Source organism: Phocoena phocoena, chromosome 4, assembly GCF_963924675.1.
Source record: "Phocoena phocoena chromosome 4, mPhoPho1.1, whole genome shotgun sequence".
Classification (NCBI taxonomy): Eukaryota; Metazoa; Chordata; class Mammalia; order Artiodactyla; family Phocoenidae; genus Phocoena; species Phocoena phocoena.
The window spans coordinates 37,411,307-37,434,072 of record NC_089222.1 but is presented as its reverse complement, the minus strand read 5'-3'; the positions used below and the strand labels follow the sequence as shown (position 1 = coordinate 37,434,072).

General features: G+C 35.8%; 1 protein-coding gene across 2 annotated transcripts in view; it reads right to left on the bottom strand.

The window, feature by feature from the left end:
• Nucleotides 1-1,188: 1,188 nt before the first annotated feature.
• The window catches only part of GMPS (guanine monophosphate synthase), a 101,508-nt gene continuing 79,930 nt past the window's right edge, over nucleotides 1,189-22,766 (bottom strand). For both annotated transcript variants that reach the window (XM_065876171.1, XM_065876172.1), the window contains exons 8-16: nucleotides 16,957-17,108; nucleotides 15,684-15,857; nucleotides 14,185-14,290; nucleotides 12,693-12,808; nucleotides 10,165-10,290; nucleotides 6,644-6,759; nucleotides 3,450-3,580; nucleotides 2,367-2,539; nucleotides 1,189-1,311 (exon numbers count right to left, since the gene is read on the bottom strand). In XM_065876171.1, coding sequence (XP_065732243.1) covers nucleotides 1,210-1,311; nucleotides 2,367-2,539; nucleotides 3,450-3,580; nucleotides 6,644-6,759; nucleotides 10,165-10,290; nucleotides 12,693-12,808; nucleotides 14,185-14,290; nucleotides 15,684-15,857; nucleotides 16,957-17,108 — 1,196 coding nt within the window. In that variant the 3' untranslated portion in view covers nucleotides 1,189-1,209. The remainder of the gene's footprint in view (nucleotides 1,312-2,366; nucleotides 2,540-3,449; nucleotides 3,581-6,643; nucleotides 6,760-10,164; nucleotides 10,291-12,692; nucleotides 12,809-14,184; nucleotides 14,291-15,683; nucleotides 15,858-16,956; nucleotides 17,109-22,766) is intronic.

Here is a 22,766-nt window from a genome sequence, read left to right as displayed (position 1 = left end):
CAAGGAAGCCCCATGGTAACATTTTTAAATAGTAACATCAGCTAAAATACTGAGAGAAAAATGGCTGCAGAATTCAAACCTAGTACTATTTTTATGAATGTTATAAAAGCATCTGTTAGAAACTGGTGGCAATGGCAAACAGTCCTATACCAGTTCTTAAATCTTCTCTTACAGCTGGCAGAAAGGAGTACAAAGTTTGGCAATACTTCACACGAGCCAAGACTGGTCACAATCTTCTGAGCAGTGCATAAAAAAATGTATCTATAGATTACATCTAAGAGTTCATTTTACAACTCTTTACGAGATCACTGCAGGCATGCATTTGTAAGTTGTGGGCGTGCACGATGGTTTCTGTGATCTCAGAGCTGCTTGACCAAACAAGATTAAAATGCTTGAACTTTATCTATGCTAGACCAAAGGCAGTCTCTTCTGGGGAGAGAACAGAAACTTCCTCTACAAGGCTATGGGAGCTGGCAATAAGGCTGGGAGGATAAAGCTCCTTACCAATAAACAGGTTGACAGTATGCAACGTGGAGCATGATTTGAAAACACTTTAAACTGAGACTACTCATAGTTCCTTCCTCCCATGGCTGTGATGACATAAAATTCGAAGTACTTGAACAAATTCCTGGTGCTTTTCCATCTTAAGGTAGCTTACCATTTTAGGGCCCCAGTGTCCTGCAAAAGTGGATGGAATAGCCCACCTAAACCTTTATCTGATATGTTGACCCCTTCCCAGAACCTTTGGAGGAATGAGGTTACTTTACGGGAAACGCAGATTCTCCATAAGGAATACATACTAAGTCACACTGGCAAATAATGGTGTTTCTAACATCTCTTAGAAACTGGCAAGGGGACAGAAGTCCATTACCAGCCCCCAAACTCACCCACTCCCATACATCTTCGATGACAGAGACATCAATAGCAACAGTGAGTTTATACATAAAGAACAAGTGAGGCAGAGGTAAAGGCAAAAGCAGTGTCAGTGTCTGAGTGTAGGCAATGGTGCTCTGATTATACCCATACAAACTCTTCAGTCCCTTTTAGTTATCCCCAACTCAGCTCTTAAGCCGTAGATTTTTGCTGCAGAGAACTCAGATGTGATGTAGTTGCTCCAGTAACTGTTTTGACAGTACTGCATGTCAATACTGGGAATGGTTTCTAATCAATTTAATCTGCACACGGAACTTTAGTAGAACAAGAAGTTTATTACTCCCACTCAGTAGTTCCTGGGGGCTTTGATGTTAAGTCATACATAATTCGAGAAATACCAGGAATCTTCTTAATCTCAGTGACCATCTTTAACACCACCTGTTATAAAACAAAGATTATAAATAAAGAGCCAGGGTCCACTGTGTGTCTAACAGACTTAGAAGTCCTGCAATTGTAATTCGAAATTAAAACACAATCTATTTTTACTATCGTCCTCTCTGTATATGGGATATATTTATGATTAATTTATGTAGTGATGCTCTATAGATTTAAGTGACTTAAATTCAGTACTACTCAAAGTGCAGTCTGCAAGTCATGTTTGTTACTGGTCCATAACAAGTGTTTAGAAGCATTTATAGCAATTTGACATTGCTGTGGCATCCAAGTATCTGATTTTACGGGTTTATGCCAATGCTTCACAAATTATCTGTGGCTTACAACGTCGAGGCCACCAAGGTGGCACATAATGCAAGGTAATAATAATCATTGCTATATGTATAGACAAGGAAGGCCTTGTCACTTGACTGGCCAGAGACTTGGCAAATGTGAGCCTAAGGGAAAACAGACTCTAAGCCGCATTCTCCAACCCAGCTATGTAGCTATATATAATCAGAGCCCTGTATTAGAGTCCTGGAACAGTGGTCCAACTAATAAAGTCTCGCTTTGACTTTCATTTGCCATTATGCAAATAGCTCCTCTGGAACACTCTAGTGGAGGGATAATAAGAAAGGAAGATGGTGATCAAAACTGCAATTGCTAATAGGCAGAGCAACAAGAAATTCATGGGTGCCTGGCCATAACGTCATCAAATCTCACCCTTATGTCTAATAAACTCTTCCTCACTCTTAGTGTTTTCTTCTCTACTTGGAGGATACTATTTATAAAGTAGAGGTTGGCAAGATTAGATGAAATGATAGATTAGAGTTGGTGATTCTCCACATAGTAATCAGACATCTGGAGTTTAATAAACTTAAGGCCTTTTTCTACTATAGTGTATTAAACAACCAATTATGTGGAGATTAAAAAGAGCCTATTTTATGAACAGAAAACCAACCTCAGAAATACCAACATTGCCATAGCCTATTCCATTCACCATTATTATAAAATGTATAAGGTATTAAAAATGTACATTAGGAAAAAAAAGTATAAGTTACCTCTACAGGGATCTCATTGCCAGGGGTTGCAGGTATACCAGTCATGAAATCACTAGTAATAAAGGTTCGAATAACCACGGATCTCTGGCATGAAGGCTGCTTCTGAAGTGGGTCCCGATCAAAATGTAAAGGTGTCAAAATCACTGGCATCTGGCTGATTTTCCCAGCATACCCTAAAGAAAGGAAGTTAACATGTAGAACCAATCACCACACCACAGAAAAGCACTCTCTGCTCAATTAAATCCCCCCAGACAGATCTAAAATCGCACACATACACACACCACTTCTTGGGACTGTCATCATGTACTGTTTTTAGCTACTCTCATAGCACTGTAAGTAAACATAATCACAAATACAAACTACAGAATTTGATGACTGCAGTGATATGTTACAGTGATGTGATATAAAGTCAATTCATTATTCATAGTAGTTATCTTCTATACTGCAGACACTGAATAAGAAAATACTGAACCACTAACCCTAGGGGAAATACAGAGTTAGGTTCCTGACCACTTTCATCAACTGATTAATACATATCCTTGCTTATGTGTGTGTCTGTTTAAAGACACCTTATGCAATATTTATTGTAGGTTCATTAGCGTTGAGCTCACAGCCAATGGCACTATAACTCATGCCTGAATGAATCTTATCTAACAAACCTATTTTCTCAGTAAGTTACATCACAGCCTTCCTGTGCTTAGGAACCTAGACAGCACCTCAGCACTATTTTAAACAGTGAAAACACCAACAAAAAGCATGAAAATGCAAAAAGACATGTCATTAAATAGACCACAAAAGGGACACTTGTTTATAGAAAGAGCTGAAACAAGAAGGCAGAGGATTGCCTTGTTCAACCTCAGCTGGGAACATATGAGTTGAGCAACTCAAATTTTTTGCCACTTTGTACATGTCCGCAAATGACCACAAAGGTGAATAAATTTTATACAGATACGGCAATGTCACAGAACTACCCAAAGAATTAAATAATAAAACTAAAAGCTGAGTCCTCCTACTAGAAATAATAATGCCATGCTTCCAAAATCTAGTTAGAGCATTCAGTGATGAACAAAATGGGCAGCTTACCAGACTCCCTGAGAATGTTATGGGCCTCAAAATCAGCTTGGCGTAAAGTACTGAGCACCCCTGTTGTCAAGAAAGTGGGAGTAACATCTGTAGGAGGTTCTTTAACTGGTGAGCCAAATATATATACAACTCTAGAAGGGGGTAGTGAAAATTATAGAGAAAATACGTTTTAGTAAGAGAAGCAAAGCACATAAAATAACATTCTTTCCATTTGTTCTTAGGCCCGTCTCTTACCCACTTCAAATCCCCAAATGGGTAGGATAGGATATAAGATTATAGAAGGGTCTCTATTCTATGAACCTTCCTCAAAGTATATTTTCTGGAATACTAGTATCTCAGAACGTGCGAAGATGTAAGTGATTATCACAATCCTCTTTCCATTTAATGTACTGGATTGAAGTGTATCCCCAAAACTTCATGTCCATCTGGATTCTGTGGGTGAAAATAGGGTCCTTGAAAAGGTCATCAAACAAAGGTCATAATGGTGTTTGGGGGGATTAATCCAATGATTGGTGGGTGTTCTTCTAAGAAGAAGGAAATCTGTAAACATAGCCACACGGAGAAAAGACAGCCATGTAAAGATGGAGACAAAGATTGGAGTTACACTGCCACAAACCAATGACTGCCAGCAAACAACAGAAACTATGAAGAGACGAGGCAGGATTTTCCCCCTAGAGCCTTCTGAGAGAGCCATGGCCCTGCTGACACCACCCTTGATTTCAGACTTACAGCCTTCAATAGCCTCCAGAACTGTGAGATAATAGATTTCTGTTGTTTTAAGCCTTCCAGTTTGTGGAAAGTTGTTACAGTAGCCCTAGGAAATTCCTGGGGAAACACCAAATTAAATAAGTAGGTTTTATAACAAAACCTCAGAAACTATAGTATGTGCTAGAAACTTCCAAGATGAGACTACAGTGAATTTCCCAAACTTATTTGACTGCCAACTCAACCTTTTTTTTCTTTTTTTTACATTTTGGAAAACACTGATCCCAAAGAAAGGTTAAGAATATCACCAAAGTTAAGACTTGGTTGAAAAGGAATGACTTACTACTGCTTCAAGTAAATGTCTGTTTGAAACTTATGAAGGTATGCTGCAGATGTTAATAAAAGTAGGATTTGGAAGGTAGCTTGAGGAAATTAGGATCAAATAATTACAACAATTCAAGGGGAATCTTGCCAATGGTTTGAGGAATCTGTTCTACAACCTTCACCCAGAAAACAAGAGAGAGAAGGGGTAGGGATGAGTGCTACCTGGCTCTTTCCAATCCAACTCCAGCCAGCAGGCAACTGTCCCTTTTCCTTAGCCCTTCTGTCTTTAGCAGAGAAAATAAATCTCCCCTGCAATTACCATGGTGAAGTTTAATAATGCTTTTTTCTTAATAGGTACTTAAAATAAAACATATGGAAGAAAAAAGCATCAGATTAAAACCACCACTACCACCAAATACTTCATTGCCTCCTTCCAAACATACTGTCACAAGAAGGGTTTTGTTCCATGCATAGAAAGTAAGCCACACTTCTTCTAAACAAAATAGTTCCTAGAGCTCATAAACAATCCTTAGAGGAAAAAAGCAACTATGCAAGAGAATGCCATGAACTTGCTCCTTTTTCTTTTATTTCGTTCAAACAAGAGTGATCATAGAATGTACAGGGATAGGTAACCTTCCAGTAAAACTGGAACCGTTCCTCTCTATATAAAGATTCCAGCATGCAAATTAGGGGGGAAAGACTGGTAAAAATGGAAAGCTTTTTTTTTTTCTTTCTTTTTTTAAATTCCAATTCCCAAAAAAAGACCCTGGCAAAGAAATCAAAAATTCACCAACACCCTTTAAGGACTTGCTAGGTTCATATTTAAAATCTAGTTTTTTGTTTATTGGTTGTTAGACTTTATTTTTTTCCTTTTTTGAGGAGGGAAGAAGGGTTAATGGAGGGAGAGACAAATGGGGAAAAAAGAAAAGACAGGCAGAGAAACCAGACTATAAAAGGACCGAGATAAAGTTTAAACAAGGGTGAGTGCTCTTCGGCAAAAGAAAAGAACAAAGAGACAGATGAAACAAGAATGTTGTGAAATGAAAAACATATTAATTATGTAGTAAAAGCCGTGGAGCCAAACTTAGTGAAAGGGAATTTTCTGTATGACCTATGAAGTTTATTTAGGTATTAGCATGTTTCAGAAGATGAATTATGAACCATTATTTTAACCAAGACAATTATCTCCATTCAAAACAGGCAATTACAAATTTACCATTATTTATTAATAATTCACCCTTTCAGTGTGTTAAAGGTGCTTCTGTATTTGGGGGCCTTCGGTTCATCTATGCAAGCCTTTTAAAGGACATGTTCCCATCAGTAAAAATGTGATTTCCCTTTGACTTCTTGTCTTGAAGGCCATACCAGCCTACAAATACTAGCCACACCAGTATAGAAATATACATACCCTGCTAAGTAAACACCAACAAGTAGGTTTATACTTTCTGTAGCTAATTTGAGTAAACTGAAATCTCAAGAAATTCTTTTTGGTTGTTAACTGCCTAAAACCCATGAAGAAAATAGAAAAGAGTGAAACACTGTAAAATAAGATTTAATTAGCAATCTGGTACTAAATGAGTAAGACTTTTGAACTTATAACAGACAATGCTCAGTATTACATAAAGATTATATCAATAAATCAGTTATTGATATATACAACATAAGAAATTAATGTGTAAATTAAAGGAAAACTGGATCTGAAAAACTAAATTCAAATTTTTTTAAACACTTAACGCTGTTACTTTGACGATATCTGGCATATGTCTCTTTCGATTTACTCTGGAATTATTATTAAATTGACTAAGTCCCTAACAGTAATTCTATAACCTGTACAATTCTTTCAATCCTTCTGGAATAAAACATCTAATCATAAAACAAGTAGTGTAAATTGCTAATTGGGAAGACATGTTTTTAAAGCTGTCTTTAGTATTTCATATTACAATTAAAAACCTTCCTATTTCTCAAGCAAAAAATATTTTAATAAGCAGATGATTGCACTGTAATGAAGGAACAAAGTACAAGGTATTATTAAATATCTGCTGGATTATGACCTAAGCACATACCTGTATCTACACTTGAGCCACTGATCTTTCAACATGGGAAGACCTTAAAAAAAAACACATCCTTCCATTACATTTCACCCCACCACCACCTGCAGAACACACCTGTTAATGTTGTGACACATGCGAGGTATAAGTCTAGCCAGGAAAATAAGAGATTCCCAGTCAGGCTCATCCTTACTGGAGATTCCACACACATAACTATAAGAACGACAGTCACCCTGAAAATAAAAATACAATTGATAATTTTAATGATTTTACAGAATTCAAAAGATGGACTGGAAAATATTTCATGCATGATGACACCATTAATAGCAATTTTTTAAACAAAAATATGCTTGACTATAAGTATATATGGATAGTTTGCTAATGATATAAACAAATCCTAAATTTAAATCCCCTATTTAACAGTTTTTTGTATTATTTATTTATTCATTATTTTTGGCTGCATCGGGTCTTAGTTGAGGCATGTGGGATCTTTCACTGCAGCGCATGGGCTCTTCATTGTGCTGTGCGGGTTTTGTCTTCTCTAGTTGTGGCGTGCAGGCTCCAGGGCCCGTGAGCTCTGTAGCTGTGGTGTGCAGGTTCCAGAGCACGTGGGCTCTGTAGTTTGTGGCACGTGGGCTCTCTAGTTGAGGCGCACAAGCTCAGCAGTGTGGGCTTAGTTGCCCCGCATCATGTGGGATCTTAGTTCCCTGACCAGGGATCGAACCCGTGTCCCCTACACTGGAAGGCGGACTCCTTACCACTGGACCACCAGGGAAGTCCCTAACATCCCCTGTTAAATTCTACCTAAATGTCAGCTCAGACATTAAAAAGAAGTGTCACGGTAATTTCAATAATTTATTCAACATACACCAGAGATCCACTAGGATTTCATTCCAAATACCTGCCGAACTACAGATAGCCAGCACATTTAATTTGGCAGACAAGATCTGCCAAATCCTTTAGATGGATAAAGGATTCTCAAGTCAGATATAAAGATAATTTATTCCTTTATAATAAGAAAGTTAATTTTAAAATAAGTGAATAAAATTGATAATATTGATTCCCTTTTCCTCTGTCCTGTTTAATCCAAGTCATTTACTTAAAAAAAAATTTAAACTGAAAAGCAACTTAAAAGTAAGATTCATTAGATAACTACCTAATACACAGTAAACTTAAGAATTCAGACTATTTGACTGCTAATATAATAGTATTTATCAAAGTTTAAAATGTACATGCTCTTTAATCCTGAAAATATTACTGAAATACATGAATAACTGCTTGGAAAAATAAGATACTACTTGCTGAAATGCCTATAATAGTGACAAAGTGAAAATGGTTTAAATGTCCATTGGTAGGGGAATGATTAAATAAATTATGGTATAATCATACATGGAATATAAGGCAGCAGTTAAGAATAAGAATCTACTTGCAATGGCATGAAAAGAAGTTAATGATGTTCAGTTAAAAGAAAAAGGTGATGAAAAAGTTGTCGGGCTTCCCTGGTGGCGCAGTGGTTGAGAGTCCGCCTTCCGATGCAGGGGACGCGGGTTCGTGCCCCGGTCCGGGAAGATCCCACATGCCGCGGAGCGGCTGGGCCCGTGAGCCATGGCCGCTGAGCCTGCGCGTCCGGAGCCTGTGCTCCGCAACGGGAGAGGCCACAACAGTGAGAGGCCCGCGTACCGCAAAAAAAAAAAAAAAAAGTTGTCAATGATTCCCTTTCATTTTCTTTCTAAATGGTTCTGGAGGGAACATTTAACTGGAGAGCAGAAATAGGGAGAATTACTTTTTAAATGTACTGTACATTTTTTTTTTTTTTACAAATGCAGTTTATTTTGGTATTTAGAAAATAAACTTCATTGCTATACTAACCATGAATTATGATTTTTATCTGGACTTCTAAGAGTCTCAGCTTCAAAGGCCTAAGAGACTAGATAAAGTTAAGATAACCAACAACAAAAGAAACTTCTATTTTGATGGGAAAAATAGTAGAGCCTGAATAAGCTTCATTTTTTTAAATTGAAGTGTAATTATTACAATGTTGTATTAGTTTCAAGTGTACAGCAAAGTGATTCACATATATATATATATATATATATATATATATATATATATAAAACTCTTTTTCAGATTCTTTTCCATTACAGGTTATAGTTCCCTGTACTATACAGTTGTTTACCTATTTCATATATAATAGTGTATATATATGTTAATCATATTTTTTAAAAAAGAAATCACTCATCCAACAAATTATATTTATTTATTTATCCATAGCATTATCTACGAACTTATCAAAAACGGGGAATGGGGAACTAGTTCAACTCCCTGCCTAGCAGGAGTTAGCATACAGAGCTGTAAGTTTTCTATAATAGATCTACTTAGGACTGGAAAAAACAAAAACAAAAACAAAAAAAACCACTTGTCTGCTCTTCTATTTTTATATAGTAGGGTAATATCTGGCTGAAATATCAAACGATGAGTTTCAAAATGAATCTATATATGATGAGATAATCCATACACCATTGAAAGAAAATTATTCCTACAATTCCAGGAATGGTTATTTCAACATGATTTAAAAACAATATAAGTAGCTTTCACATAGGGCCTTTAAAAAGAGGGAGAAGAGGGGAAATAGCTGGCCCTATCATTTCCATGAACTAAAATATTTTAGTTTAATTTTAAAGTAACGATGAATTTTTATTGTCTCATTTACAAACAGAGCTACATGAATTCAGGAGAAAGAGGAATTTAAAAGGATGGCTCAGATTCACATATTTATGGAAAAGTATATATTAAGTTTTAGATGAACAATCTCTAAAATGTATTTAATTTCTTCCCATGCATAATTCTACTATAAGAGAACATTATAAACACATTAACCCACTTAACTGGCACTTGCACCATTTTCAGTTGAATTATTGACACCTTTTCTAGTTTTCATTTAACTTCAAATGCTAAATCACAGAAAAGAAACCTTCCTCTTCCCTAGATTCCCAAGCTTTCTTCCCCCCAGAAACTCACCCGATGATCATATAAAAAAGAATTTAATATAATCTATGAATAGCATTTCAAAAATGAGAACTATATTACAGTCACATGCTTTTACAATTAGAAAGACAGAACATACTGAAAATGTTAGTTGTACATTATCACAGCTAAGAGAGAGAGAGGGAGAGATGGGACATGTTGAAGAGGCAGAGGACACTGGTTTAAGGAATACACAAGCTGAGAACAATGGGTAAATGGTGTAACATGTACATCTGGGGGCCTTCTTGCAGTTAGAGACTTCTAAAGCCACAGAATATTTCACATCAAGAAGGATAAACGAGGACATGACCTCTCGGTACCTGTTCTTCAAGGCAGAAGCAAGCAAACCAATCCTATAGCAAATCATTCTTTGAACTTTTTTTTACTTTTGTTACAGATGACAGGTATTTCAAGTCTATAAAATCTCAGCCTGAATATTTAGTTCCTATTACCTTATTCACTTCATAAACATTCTATAAAATATTGCCTTTTTACATTTTTAAACTTGGTGTATATACTTTTGTATTTCATTTTCCTAAGACATTCCTATTTCAATATTAGCAAAAAGAGCAGCAGAAAGTTATGTCACAGGTCAATGAAGTCACACAACTCACCTGCACACCCACAGTTTTAATTGGTAGCAGGAAGGCATTCAGTGAATGCAGACTTGTAATTTGCATCAGCTTCTCCTGATCCTCTTCTGTTGTGCAGGCTTTGACTCTCTGTAATAGTGTATGTGGCTAGGAAAACCAAAGACACACTCCTCAGGGTTTCAAGAAATAACAGCATTCACTCTTTTGGTACATTTTACTATCTTATGTATCTACACTTTCTGGTTTATAGCAATAGATTCTATTTGGTATTTCTCTCTGACTTGTGCGTGCTATGCAGTGTGTCAGAATTTCATTTCTGAGCGCCAGGGCTATGAGAAGTTAAATATCAGGACAAGAAACACAGATTAGATTTACATACATGGAGGCTTTAATCCTCTGTCAACAGCAAGGGACACCTCACGTGAGTCAAACCTTCTCCTTATCTCTAAGGAAACTTTTTGCCATAAAGTCAACTTTGTCTGAAATTAATATATCTCTACCTACTTCCTTTTTTTTGGTTTATTTGCCTCGTGTATGTTTTTCTGTTCTTTTACCTTCCCTCTTCCTATCCCTAGGTAAACAGACTATAGATAGATTTTATTCCTCAATCTAGTTTGACAATTATGTCCTAAGTAAAGATGTTAATCCTTTTAATTGTGGGTTAATAATATGGTTGAATTCCATCCTACCATTTAATTCAGTAGTTTCTATTTGCCCCACTTTTTATATTTCTTTCTCCTTTTTTATATTCCTCTGAACTGATGATTTCTCCCAGCTCATTTATTTCCCCTTTACTAGTTGTGAAGTTAAACCCTCTATTTTTATTCTTTATCATTTCCCCTTAAGTAGGGATATTTAACAAAAGAGAATCACCTCTGCCCATCTAGCAAAAAATACAAAGATCTTTGAATGCTTTAACTCCAACTGATCCCCCTGTGGCTTATATGCTATTTTAGCTATATAATGTTATACTATTTTTTTTAAATAAACACCAAAATTTAGATCAGTTTATACAGTCCATGTCTGTTTAATTTTATCCATTTACCATTTTATTTGCTTACCAGTCCCTGTATCTCAGACCTTTCAACTGGCATCCTTTTGCTTCTCCTCAAGTCATTTCTTTAAAACAGTGGTTCTCAACCTTAGCTATACATTCAAATTTCTTAGTATGCTCAGGTCCCATCCCACATCAATTAAATAAATTCTAGGGAGAAGGGGCCCAAGCATAGAATACTTCAAAAGCTCCCCCTGTTGAATCTAATACACAGCCAAGGTTGAGAACCACTGCCTTTATAGTTCCTTAAGTAACAGACTGTTGGTAGTAAATTCTGTTTATGTGAAAATGTCTTTATTTTGCCCTAGTTCTTTGAGACAGTTTATCTATTCACTATTGTTCACAATTATTTTCTCTTGGTACTTTGAATTCTTCCTGCTTTTAACTACTGCTTCCAGTAATAGCCTTTCCTTTATGCAGCAATCAATCTTTTCTTTGCAGCTGCTTTGTCTTTGGTAGCCTGTAGCTTCCATAGTTATGCCTATTAGGTGTCAAATTCTTCTCCTTTATCCTGATTGGGATGTTATTATGCTTCCTGAATCTGAGGCATGGTATCTTTCACCAGTGTGGAGGAATTTCAATACTTTTGTCTATTATCTCCTTCTGGATATACATTAAAGTTGACATTCTCATTCTACATTAACCTCTATGAACCATATTTTGTCTTTGATGCTTTGTTCCAATTTCTGGATAATTTAACATCAATCTTCACTAATTCTCTCTTTAGCTCTTTTTAATTTTATTTTCATTTCTAGAACGTAATTTTTTTTCAAAGCTCCCCAGTCACTTTTTATAGTCTCTTATATACCTTATTCTTATTAAAAATTGCTTCTTTTAATTCTCAGTACTTTTAAATGTTGCCTATGTGCTAATTCCAGTATCTGAAGTGCTTGAGGGTCTTCTACTAGTTGTTTCCACTAGCTCTCATTCATGGTGCCTTACTTTTATATCTATTTTATAGTTTTTTATTGTAAGCTCATATTTGTTGAAACTCTATTTATGGGAATTCTTTGAGGCCTGGTTGAAGAGACTCCAAAGAGAATTTACATTGCTTTTTGTCTGACAACTGGAAGCACTACCAACCAAAGCCCACTTTAACACATTATAAATTTAGGCACCAAATATACAGAAGAACTGGAGACATTTCCATCATCCTCAATTTAGAACTAAAATGATCTCCCTTGCCTTCTTGCAATAAATATGAAAGGGTATTTTAAAATACTTTGTATCTAGTATTTTCAGGGATTCAAGGTATCCAATCTGTTAAAATATATGGAATGGCTGAAAAGAGAAGTCTGCATTTAAGAGTGTCTGTAGAATACTTTCTTCATAGTCATTTCCAAAGGTTAAATTACCCTGAAGTTTCAAATAATGAAACCCTAATCAATTTTATTATAAAGACTGGAGTACAGCAAGAATCCATTCAATTCCTTGCACCAATTAGCTATGTCTGCTTAAAGCTCCTATAATAAACAAATTCAACGCAAATTATTACCTTTTTAACGCTTGCAGAAAAATCAGCTACTATTTTCAAAATATTGTTGGTTTCAGGAAAATCCTTACAGATATAAGGTTCCTCAGCACATATTACTCTGATTGCCAGGCCTGGACCTAAAGAGAAGAGTAATAATGGTATTTAATATAAATGTTATGTTTAATATAAAATTTTAAATAAAAAAAGGTCACTATTCCCAAAATATAAAACACCCCTGCCATTGTATTTTAACCAGTTTTATTGAAATATAACTGACATATACAATTTAGGTCTTTTAAAGTGTTTAATATGAAATGCAGCTATTAGTTTCCCATCCAACTCATCATTTTTAGAATGCTTCAGTTCTGTTCACATCAATGATATACACCTCTTATTTTAATAGTCCCTGTATTAAGAATCTCAAAATTCTCCAATAAATATTTTAAATTCACAATATACATGCCAATCTATTTAAAATTACTTTCATACACAATCCTTTGCCAACACACGTTTAGGGACTGAACGTCTCAAATTACTACAGTTGAAGTTCGTAATATAAACAAGTGCTAATCTCCATATGGGCTATACCTTTGCAACACTGTTTATGGAGGCAATACAGTAGTTAAGAGTAACAAACTCTGAGAAGAGCTTATTGGGGCTAGAATCCTGGTTCCAAACCCAACCTGCATAACTTTTGGCAAACTAGCCTCTGTCCCAAAATTCTCTCAGCTGGACAACAGTATCATAATAGTTTCTATTGTGAGGATCAAATAAGACAACATGTGTAAAATACTGTATTAGCAGAATGCCTAGCACATACTAGTACTCAAGAAATGTTAACTATTACTATGCTTTTTCATTTAATTAGACCAATCCCTCAACTCATCACCCAATGACTACTGTAGAGACCTAGAAACTGAGGTATAAGATTTGCCAAGCTCAAGAACTCATAACAAAAATAGGTTAAGACTCACAGTCCTAACTTTAACAAATACCACCTCTAATTAATTTTATTTTATGACAGCAAATAACTATTTAAAAACTGAATATTTTCATTTGGTCATGAATTAAATACATACAGCACTGTGCAAAGAAATGGTTCAACCATTCAGACAAGTCAGGGGATAAGGATGTCAGAGAACTGAGTTTTAACCCTGGGGAATACATCATGGTATAGTAGAAAGAACATATAAACCCAATTTCTAACACTAAGAATTATGTGGCAATGTTATTAAAATATCTCTTGGCTTTCTCATCTGATGGCAACATTACATGACAATCTGTTTACACAAAGATAATGTAATATATAAATATATATACAATAAAAATGAGTATTTAATAAAATGAAATATGTACAGTAGGCACTAAAAAGAATATTTATTCCCTATCCATCCTTTCCTTTCTTTAAAGTTACATATTCCCTAAGATGATAAATTACTTCAAAACCTGTCTGAATTGATTTTTGTTCAACATGAAGGCATAGTAACAAATCAAACAAAATTCTATTTTTTACCTGGGAATGGATGCCTGGAAACTAACTCTTCTGGAAGTCCAAGTTCTCTGCCTAAGGTTCTTACTTCATCTTTATGAAAATCTTTCAAAGGTTCTATGACTTTTCCCTACAGGGAATAAAAACGCCAATTAATACAAATTAGTAACCAAAATGACATGGAAAACAAAGAGTAACAAATTATTGGCTTTTCCTGTTGTCTTTTACCTTTAAAAATCAGTTTTTAAAACTTCATCTTTTAAAGTATTTCTCCCTATGTGCTTATAAGAAATTAGATATTTTAGTGATCTTCATATTTCTCTTTGAAACCCATTTTAAACGTAAACCTCTTAAATAGAAATAAATGAGAACAAACCTACCCACCAATCTCTGATTTACAAGGAAATCAGAAAATATACTAGTGTTTAAAAATTAAAACTCTCCAAATGATACCATCAAAAAAATGAAAAGACAACCTACAGAAGGCAAATCATATATCTAATAAAGGGCTGTAACAAGACTATATAAAGAACACATACAATTCAATAATAAAAAGATAAATAAGCCAAGTTAAAAATGGGCAAAAGATCCGAATAGATATTTCTCCAAAGGTGACATATAAGTAGCCAATAAGCACATAAAAGATGATTGACATTAGCTATTTGGGAAATGCAAATCAGAACCACAATGAGATACCTACCACTTCTCACCCACTAGGATGCCTAAAATAATAAAAAGGTACAGGTAATTCACACTCATTAGGATGGCTAATTAAAAAAAAAAAAAAAAAAAAAAAAAAAACCAGAAGAGAACAAGTGTTGGGCAAGGTATGGAGAAATTGGAAGCTTTGTGCACTGTTGGTGGGACTGTAATATAGTATAGCTGCTAAGGAAACATTAAGGAAGTCCCTCAAAAAATTGAAAATAAAACTACCATAAGATTCAGAAATCCCACTTCCTGGTACATATCCAAAAGAACTGAAAGCAGGGGCTCCAAGAGGAATCTGTAAACCCCTGTTCATAGCAGCACAATTCACAACAACAAGAAAGTGGAAGCAATCCAAATGTCCATTGGTAGATAAATAAATTAACTATATATATATATATATATATACACACACACACACACACACACACACACACACACACACACATACAACAGAATATTATTCAGCTTAAAAAGGAAATCCTATCACATGCTACAATATGGATGAATCTTGAGGACTTATACTAAGTGAAATAAGCCAGTCACAAAAAATCAAATGCTGTATGATTTCACTTATGAGGTATTTAAAGTAGTCAAATTCATTGAAACAGAAATTAGAATGGTAGGTTACCAGGGGTTAGGGAGAGGGAGAAAAGGGTAGCTGTTGCTCAACAGGTATAGAGTTTCAGTTTTGAAAAATGAAAAAGTTACAGAGATCTGTTTCACAACAATACAAATACACTTGACACCACTGAACTATACACTTAAAAATGGTTAAGGGAGGGAGGTTTTATGCGAAAGTTCTCATAAGCTTTTACCTCCTCTCTCAACTTTCTGATAAGCTCTGTGTCGTTATGATGGGTTTTGATGAGTTCAGCTTTGCCACTTGCAACAAGGGATGCACTTTCAATTAGATCAGGCCGTAAAGTACCTTGGGCAAGGAAAACCTCCTCTGGTTTCAGGTTCATTTCTCCAATTACTTCATTGGCAATCTACAAACAACAGGAGTAAAACAGCCTTTTAAGAGATGAACTCTTCTAAAAGACAGCAAAATTTTATATTTTCAGCTAAATTTCTTAAAGAGTCTTTTTGCAATATTGACCAGGAGATGAAATCTACCGTGCTCCAAAATAAACTCCTTTAAGAACACATGCTTATAAAAAGAAATGAAATTGAGTTATTTGTAGTGAGGTGGATGAACCTAGAGCCTGTCATACACAGTGAAGTAAGTCAGAAAGAGAAAAACAAATACTGTATGCTAACACATATATAAGGAATCTAAAAAAAATTGGTTCTGATGAAACTAGGGGCAGGATAGGAATAAAGATGCAGACGTAGACAATGGACTTGAGGACACGGGGAGGGGGAAGGGTAAGCTGGGATGAAGTGAGAGAGTGGCATGGACATATATACACTACCAAATGTAAAATAGATAGCTAGTGGAAAGCAGCTGCATAGCACAGGGAGATCAGCTGTGTGCTTTGTGACCACCTAGAGGGGTGGGATAGGGAGGGTGGGAATGAGACTTAAGAGGGAGGGGATATGGGGAACATATGTATACATATAGATGATTCACGTTGTTATACAGCAGAAACTAACACAACATTGTAAAGCAATTATACTCCAATAAAGATGTAAAAAAACAGAGAGACAAAATATTAGCAATAAAAAAGTAAAAAAAAAAGCACATTGTCAATGTCAACCAACTATACATTAATAAAATTTTTTAAAAAGTCAAAAAAACCCTCAAAACACACGCTTAATGTGATTCAAAAAGGTATATGAATATTCCCATCAAAAGCCTAAAATAATCTAGCCACTGAAATACCCAAAGAACTAAAATCTAATATCAACTGAAAATATCTATTCTTAAGCAGTGAAAACAACAAACTGAAAACATAAGTACATATGTTTTTTAAAAACATAGAACAGTTTTTACTAAGTCAGTATAATAGCAATATATCGGAAAACTCTTAGCCAACAAAAGAATCAAAATTAGTCACAAAATTTGGTTATTTGGTATAATGATAAGGAAAAAAATACTAAAATTCACATCGAAAATAGTACACATTGAGGATATTAAAAAGGTACCTTAACAAAAGTATCCCCAATTATTTTTCTTTTCTCCTCAGGACTCGTAGTCATATTTAAGGTTTTGCTAATTCTCTTTCGTGGAGTTCTGTCTTCATCTGATATTGGTAGAGTTGTTGTTCCATTGTAGAAAGAATGAGCAGCATTTATCACTGGGTAAGAGGAGAGAAGCATGTTTTAAACTAACATGATATTTGAAAATCATAAATGATAGGTCAAACTACAAACAGAAAACCCAGATGGATCCTCTGATCTCCTGTAATTTGCCTGCATATTCTAGGACTACCAGTAAACTATGACTGACAGAGTCCATACACAGGCACTCACTGAATCTTGTTCCATTAAGAATCGTGTGGCAAAAAAAAAAAAAAAAAGAATCGTGTGGCATTAATTCTAGGGCCAGGGACTTCCCTGGTGGCACAGAGGTTAAGACACCATGCTCCCAATGCAGGGAGCCTGGGTTTGATCCCTGGTCAAGGAACTAGATTCCACATGCATGCCACAACTAAGAGTTCGCATGACACAACTAAGGAGCCAGCGAGATGCAACTAAGGAGACTGCCTGCTACAACTAAGACCTGGTGCAACCAAATAAATAAATAAATATTAATTATCTAGGGCCATAATATCACAAATTATGCTAACTGCCTCCCATCTTATTCAGTGCTTCACCACAGCAACAAGCAAAACCCCAAGGGAATCAAAGCAGTGGTACATACACGGGGATCAAAGTCCTCAGAAGTGCACACTGACCAGTCTCTTGAAAAACCGAGATCTATAAACATATATTTAGTGATCCTTGGTTGTCTCTTTATTTTTTTCTGAATTTCAGTTTATTTTTTATACAGCAGATTCTTATTAGTTACCTATTTTATACATATTGGTGTACATAGGTCAATCCCAACCTCCCAGTTCATCCCACCCCCGCCAACGCCCACGTTCCCTCCTTGGTGTCCATACGTTTGTTCTGTACATCTATGTCTCCATTTCTGCTTTGCAAACCAGTTCACGTGTACCATTTTTCTAGACTCCACATACATGAGTTAATATACGATATATTTTTTTCCCTTTCTCACTTACTTCACTCTGTATGGCAGTCTCTAGGTCCATCAACATCTCTACAAATGACCCAATTTTGGTCCATTTTATGGCTGGGTAATATTCCACTGTATATATGTACCACATCTTTATCCATTCGTCTGCTAATGGGCATTTAGGTTGCTTCCATGACCTGGCTATTGTAAATAGTGCTGCAATGAACACTGGGGTGCATGTGTCTTTTTCAATTATGGTTTTCTCTGGGTATATGCCCAGTAGTGGGATTGCTGAATCATATAGTAATTCTATTTTTAGTTTTTTAAGGAGCCTCCATACTGTTCTCCATAGTGGCTGTATCAATTTACATTCCCACAAACAGTGCAAGAGGATTCCCTTTTCTCCACACCCTCTCCAGCACTTGTTGTTTGTAGACTTTCTGATGATGACGACCATTCTAACTCATGTGAGGTGATACCTCATTGTAGTTTTGATGTGCATTTCTCTAATAATTAGTGATGTTGAGCAGCTTTTCATGTGCCTCTTGGCCATCTATATGTCTTCTTTGGGGAATGTCTACTTAGGTCTTCTGCCCATTTTTTGATTGGGTTGTTTTTTAAATATTGAGCTGCATGAGCTGTTTATATATTTTGGAGATTAATCCTTTGTCCGTTGATTCGTTTCCAAATATTTTCTCCCATTCTGAAGGTTGTCTTTTCGTCTTTTTGCCTTGTTTATAGTTTCCTTTGCTGTGCAAAAGCTTTGAAGTTTCATTAGGCCCCATTTGTTTACATTTCCATTACTCTAGGAGGTGGGTCAAAAAAGATGTTGCTGTGATTTATGTCAAAGAGTGTTCTTCCCATGTTTTCCTCTGAGTTTTATAGTGTCTGGTCTTACATTTAGGTCTTTAATCAATTTTGAGTTTATTTTTGTGTATGGTGTTAGGGACTGTTCTAATTTCATTCTTTTACATGTAGCTTTCCAGTTTTCCCATCATCATTTATTCAACAAACTGTCTTTCCTCCATTGTATATCCTTGATCCTTTCTAATATAGTAGTTGACCATAGGTGCGTGCGTTTATCGCTGGGCTTTCTATCCTGTTCCATTGATCTGTATTTGTTTTTATGCCACTACCATACTGTTTTGATGACTATAGCTTTGCAATATACTCTGAAGTCATGGAATCTGATTCCTCCAGCTCCGTTTTTTTCCGACAAGATTGCTTTCGCTATTTGGGGGCTTTTGTATATCCATACAGAGATACAGATTTTAAGATTTTTTTGTTCCAGTTCTGTAAAAAAATGCCACTAGTAACCTGATAGGAATTGCACTGAATCTGTAGACTGCTTTGGGGAGTACAGTCATTTTCACAATGTTGATTTCTCCAATCCAACAATATGGTATATCTCTCCATCTGTTTATGTCATCTTTGATTTCTTTCATCAGTGTCTTATAATTTTCTGAGTAGAAGTATTTTTTTCAAATGCACTTTTTTAATAAACATCTTTATTTGAGTATAATTGCTTTACAATGGTGTGTTACCTTCTGCTTTATAAACAAAGTGAATCAGTTATACATATACATATGTCCCCATATCTCTTCCCTCCTGCATCTCCCTCCCTCCAACCCTCCCTAACCTACCCAGCTAGGTGGTCACAAAGCACCAAGGTATTCTCCCTGTGCTTTGTGGCTACTTCCAACTAGCTATCTATTTTATGTTTGGTAGTGTATATATGCCCAGGCCACTCTTTCACTTTGTCAGAGCTTAACCTTCCCCCTCCCCGAACCCTCAGGTCCATTTTCTAGTAGGTCTGTGTCTTTATTCCCAATGTGCCTCTAGGTTCTTCATGACCTTTTTTTTTTTCAGATTCCATATATATGTGTTAGCGTACGGTATTTGTTTTAATCTTTCTGACTTACTTCACTCTGTATGACAGATTCTAGGCCCATCCACCTCACTAGAAATAAACAAATTTCGTTTCTTTTTATGCCTGAATAATATTCCATTGTTTGTATGTGCCACATCTTCTTTATCTATTCATCTGTTGCTAGACACTTAGGTTGCTTCCATATCCTGGCTATAGTAAATTGAGCTGCAATGAACATATTCGTACATGACTCTTTTTGAATTATGGTTTTCTCAGGGTATATGCCCAGTAGTGGGATTGCTGGGTCATATGATAGTTCTATTTTTAGTTTTTAAAGGAACGTCCATACTGTTCTCCACAGTGGCTGTATCAATTTACATTCCCACCAGCAGTGCAAGAGTGTTCCCTTTTCTCCACACCCTCTCCAGCATTTATTGTTTGTAGATTTTTTGATGATGGCCATTCTGACCGGTGTAAGATGATATCTCATTGTAGTTTTGATTTGCATTGCTGTGATGATTAATGGTGTTGATCATTCTTTCATGTGTCTGTTGGCAATCTGTATATCTTCTTTGGAAAAAAGTCTATTTAGGGCTTCTGCCTAGGTTTGGATTGAGTTGTTTGTTTTTTTGATATTGAGCTGTATGAGTTGCCTGTGAATTTTGGAGATTAATGCTTTGTCAGTTGCTTCATTTGCAAATATTTTCTCCAATTCTGAGGGTTGTCTTTTGGTCTTGTTTATGGTTTCCTTTGCTGTGCAAAAGCTTTTAAGTCTCATTAGGTCCCATTTGTTTTTTGTTTTTATTTCCATTTCTCTAGGAGGTGGGTCAAAAAGGATCTTGCTGTGATTTATGTCACAGAGTGTTCTACCTATGTTTTCCTCTATGAGTTTGATAGCATCTGGCCTTACATTTAGGTGTTTAATTGATTTTGAGTTTATTTTTGTGTATGGTGTTAGGGAGTGTTCTAATTTCATTCTTTTACATGTAGCTGTCCAGTTTTCCCAGCACCACTTATTGAAGAGGCTGTCTTTTCTCCACTGTATATTCTTGCCTCCTTTATCAAAGATAAGGTGACCATATGTGCATGGGTTTATCTCTGGGCTTTCTATTCTGTTCCATTGATCTGTATTTCCGTTTTTGTACCAGTACCATACTGTCTTGATTACCGTAGCTTTGTAGTAGACTCTGACATCAGGTAGCCTAATTCCTCCAGCTCCGTTTTTCTTTCTCAAGATTTCTTTGGCTATTCGGGGTCTTCTGTGTTTCCATACATATTGTGAAATTTTTTGTTCAAGTTCTGTGAAAATTGCCATTGGGAGTTTGATAGGGATTGCACTGATTCTGTAGATTGCGTTGGGTAGTAGAGTCATTTTCACAATGTTGGTTCTTCCAATCCAAGAACATGGTATATCTCTCCATCTGTTTCTATAATCTTTAATTTCTTTCATCAGTGTCTTATAATTGTCTGAATACAGGTCTTTAGTCTACTTAGGTGGGTTTATTCCTAGTTATTTTATTCTTTTTGTTGCAGGGGTAAATGGGAGTGTTTTCTTTATTTCACTTTCAGATTTTTCATCATTAGTGTATAGGAATGCAAGCGATTTCTGTCCATTAATTTTGTACCGTTACTTTACCAAATTCATTGATTAGCTCTTGTAGTTTTCTGGTAGCATCTTTAGGATACTCTACATATAGTATCATGTCATCTGCAAACAGTGACAGCTTTACTTCTTTTCCAATTTAGATTCCTTTTATTTCTTTTTCTTCTCTGACTGCTGTGGCTAAAACTTCCAAAACTATGTTGAATAAGACTGGTGAGAGTGGGCAACCTTGTCTTGTTCCTGATCTTAGTGGAAATGGTTTCAGTTTTTCACCATTGAGGACGATGTTGGCTGTGGGTTTGTCATATATGGCCTTTATTATGTTGAGGAAAGTTCCCTCTATGCCTACTTTCTGGAGGGATTTTATCATAAATTGGTGTTGAATTTTGTTAGACGTTTTGCCTGCATCTATTGAGATGATCATATGGTATTTCTCCTTCAATTTGTTAATATTGATAATAATGGTGTATCACATTGATTGATTTGCATATATTGAAGAATCCTTGAATTCCTGGGATAAACCCCACGTGATCATGGTGCATGATTCCTTTAATGTGCTGTTGGATGCTGCTTCCTAGTATTTTGTTGAGGATTTTTGCATCTATGTTCATCAGTGATATTGGCCTGTAGTTTTCTTTCTTTGTGACATCTTTGTCTGGTTTTGGTATCAGGGTGATGGAGGCCTTGTAGAATGAGTTTGGGAGTGTTCCTCACTCTGCTATATTCTGGAAGAGTTTGAGAAGGATAGGTGTTAGCTCTGCTCTAAATGTTTGATAGAATTCGCCCATGAAGCCATCTGGTCCTGGGCTTTTGTTTGTCGGAAGATTTTTAATCACAGTTTCAATTTCAGTGCTTGTGATTTGTCTGTTCACATTTTCTACTTCTTCCTGGTTCAGTCTTGGAAGGTCATATATTTCTAAGACTTGGTCCATTTGTTCCAGGTTGTCCATTTTACTGGCAAATACTTGCTTGTAGTACTCTCCCATGATCCTTCGTATTTCTGCTGTGTCAGTTGTTACTTCTCCTTTTTCGTTTCTAATTCTATTGATTTAAATCTTGTCCCTATTTTTCTTGATGTGTCTGGCTAATGGTTTGTCAATTTTGTTTATCTTCTCGAAGAACCAGCTTTTACTTTTATTGCTCTTTGCTATCGTTTCCTTCATTTCTTTTTCATTTATTTATGATCTAATCTTTATGATTTCTTTTCTTCTGCTACCTTTGGGTTTTTTGGTTCTTCTTTCTCTAATTGCTTTAGGTGTAAGCTTAGGTTGTTTATTTGAGATGATTCTTGTTTCTTAAGGTAG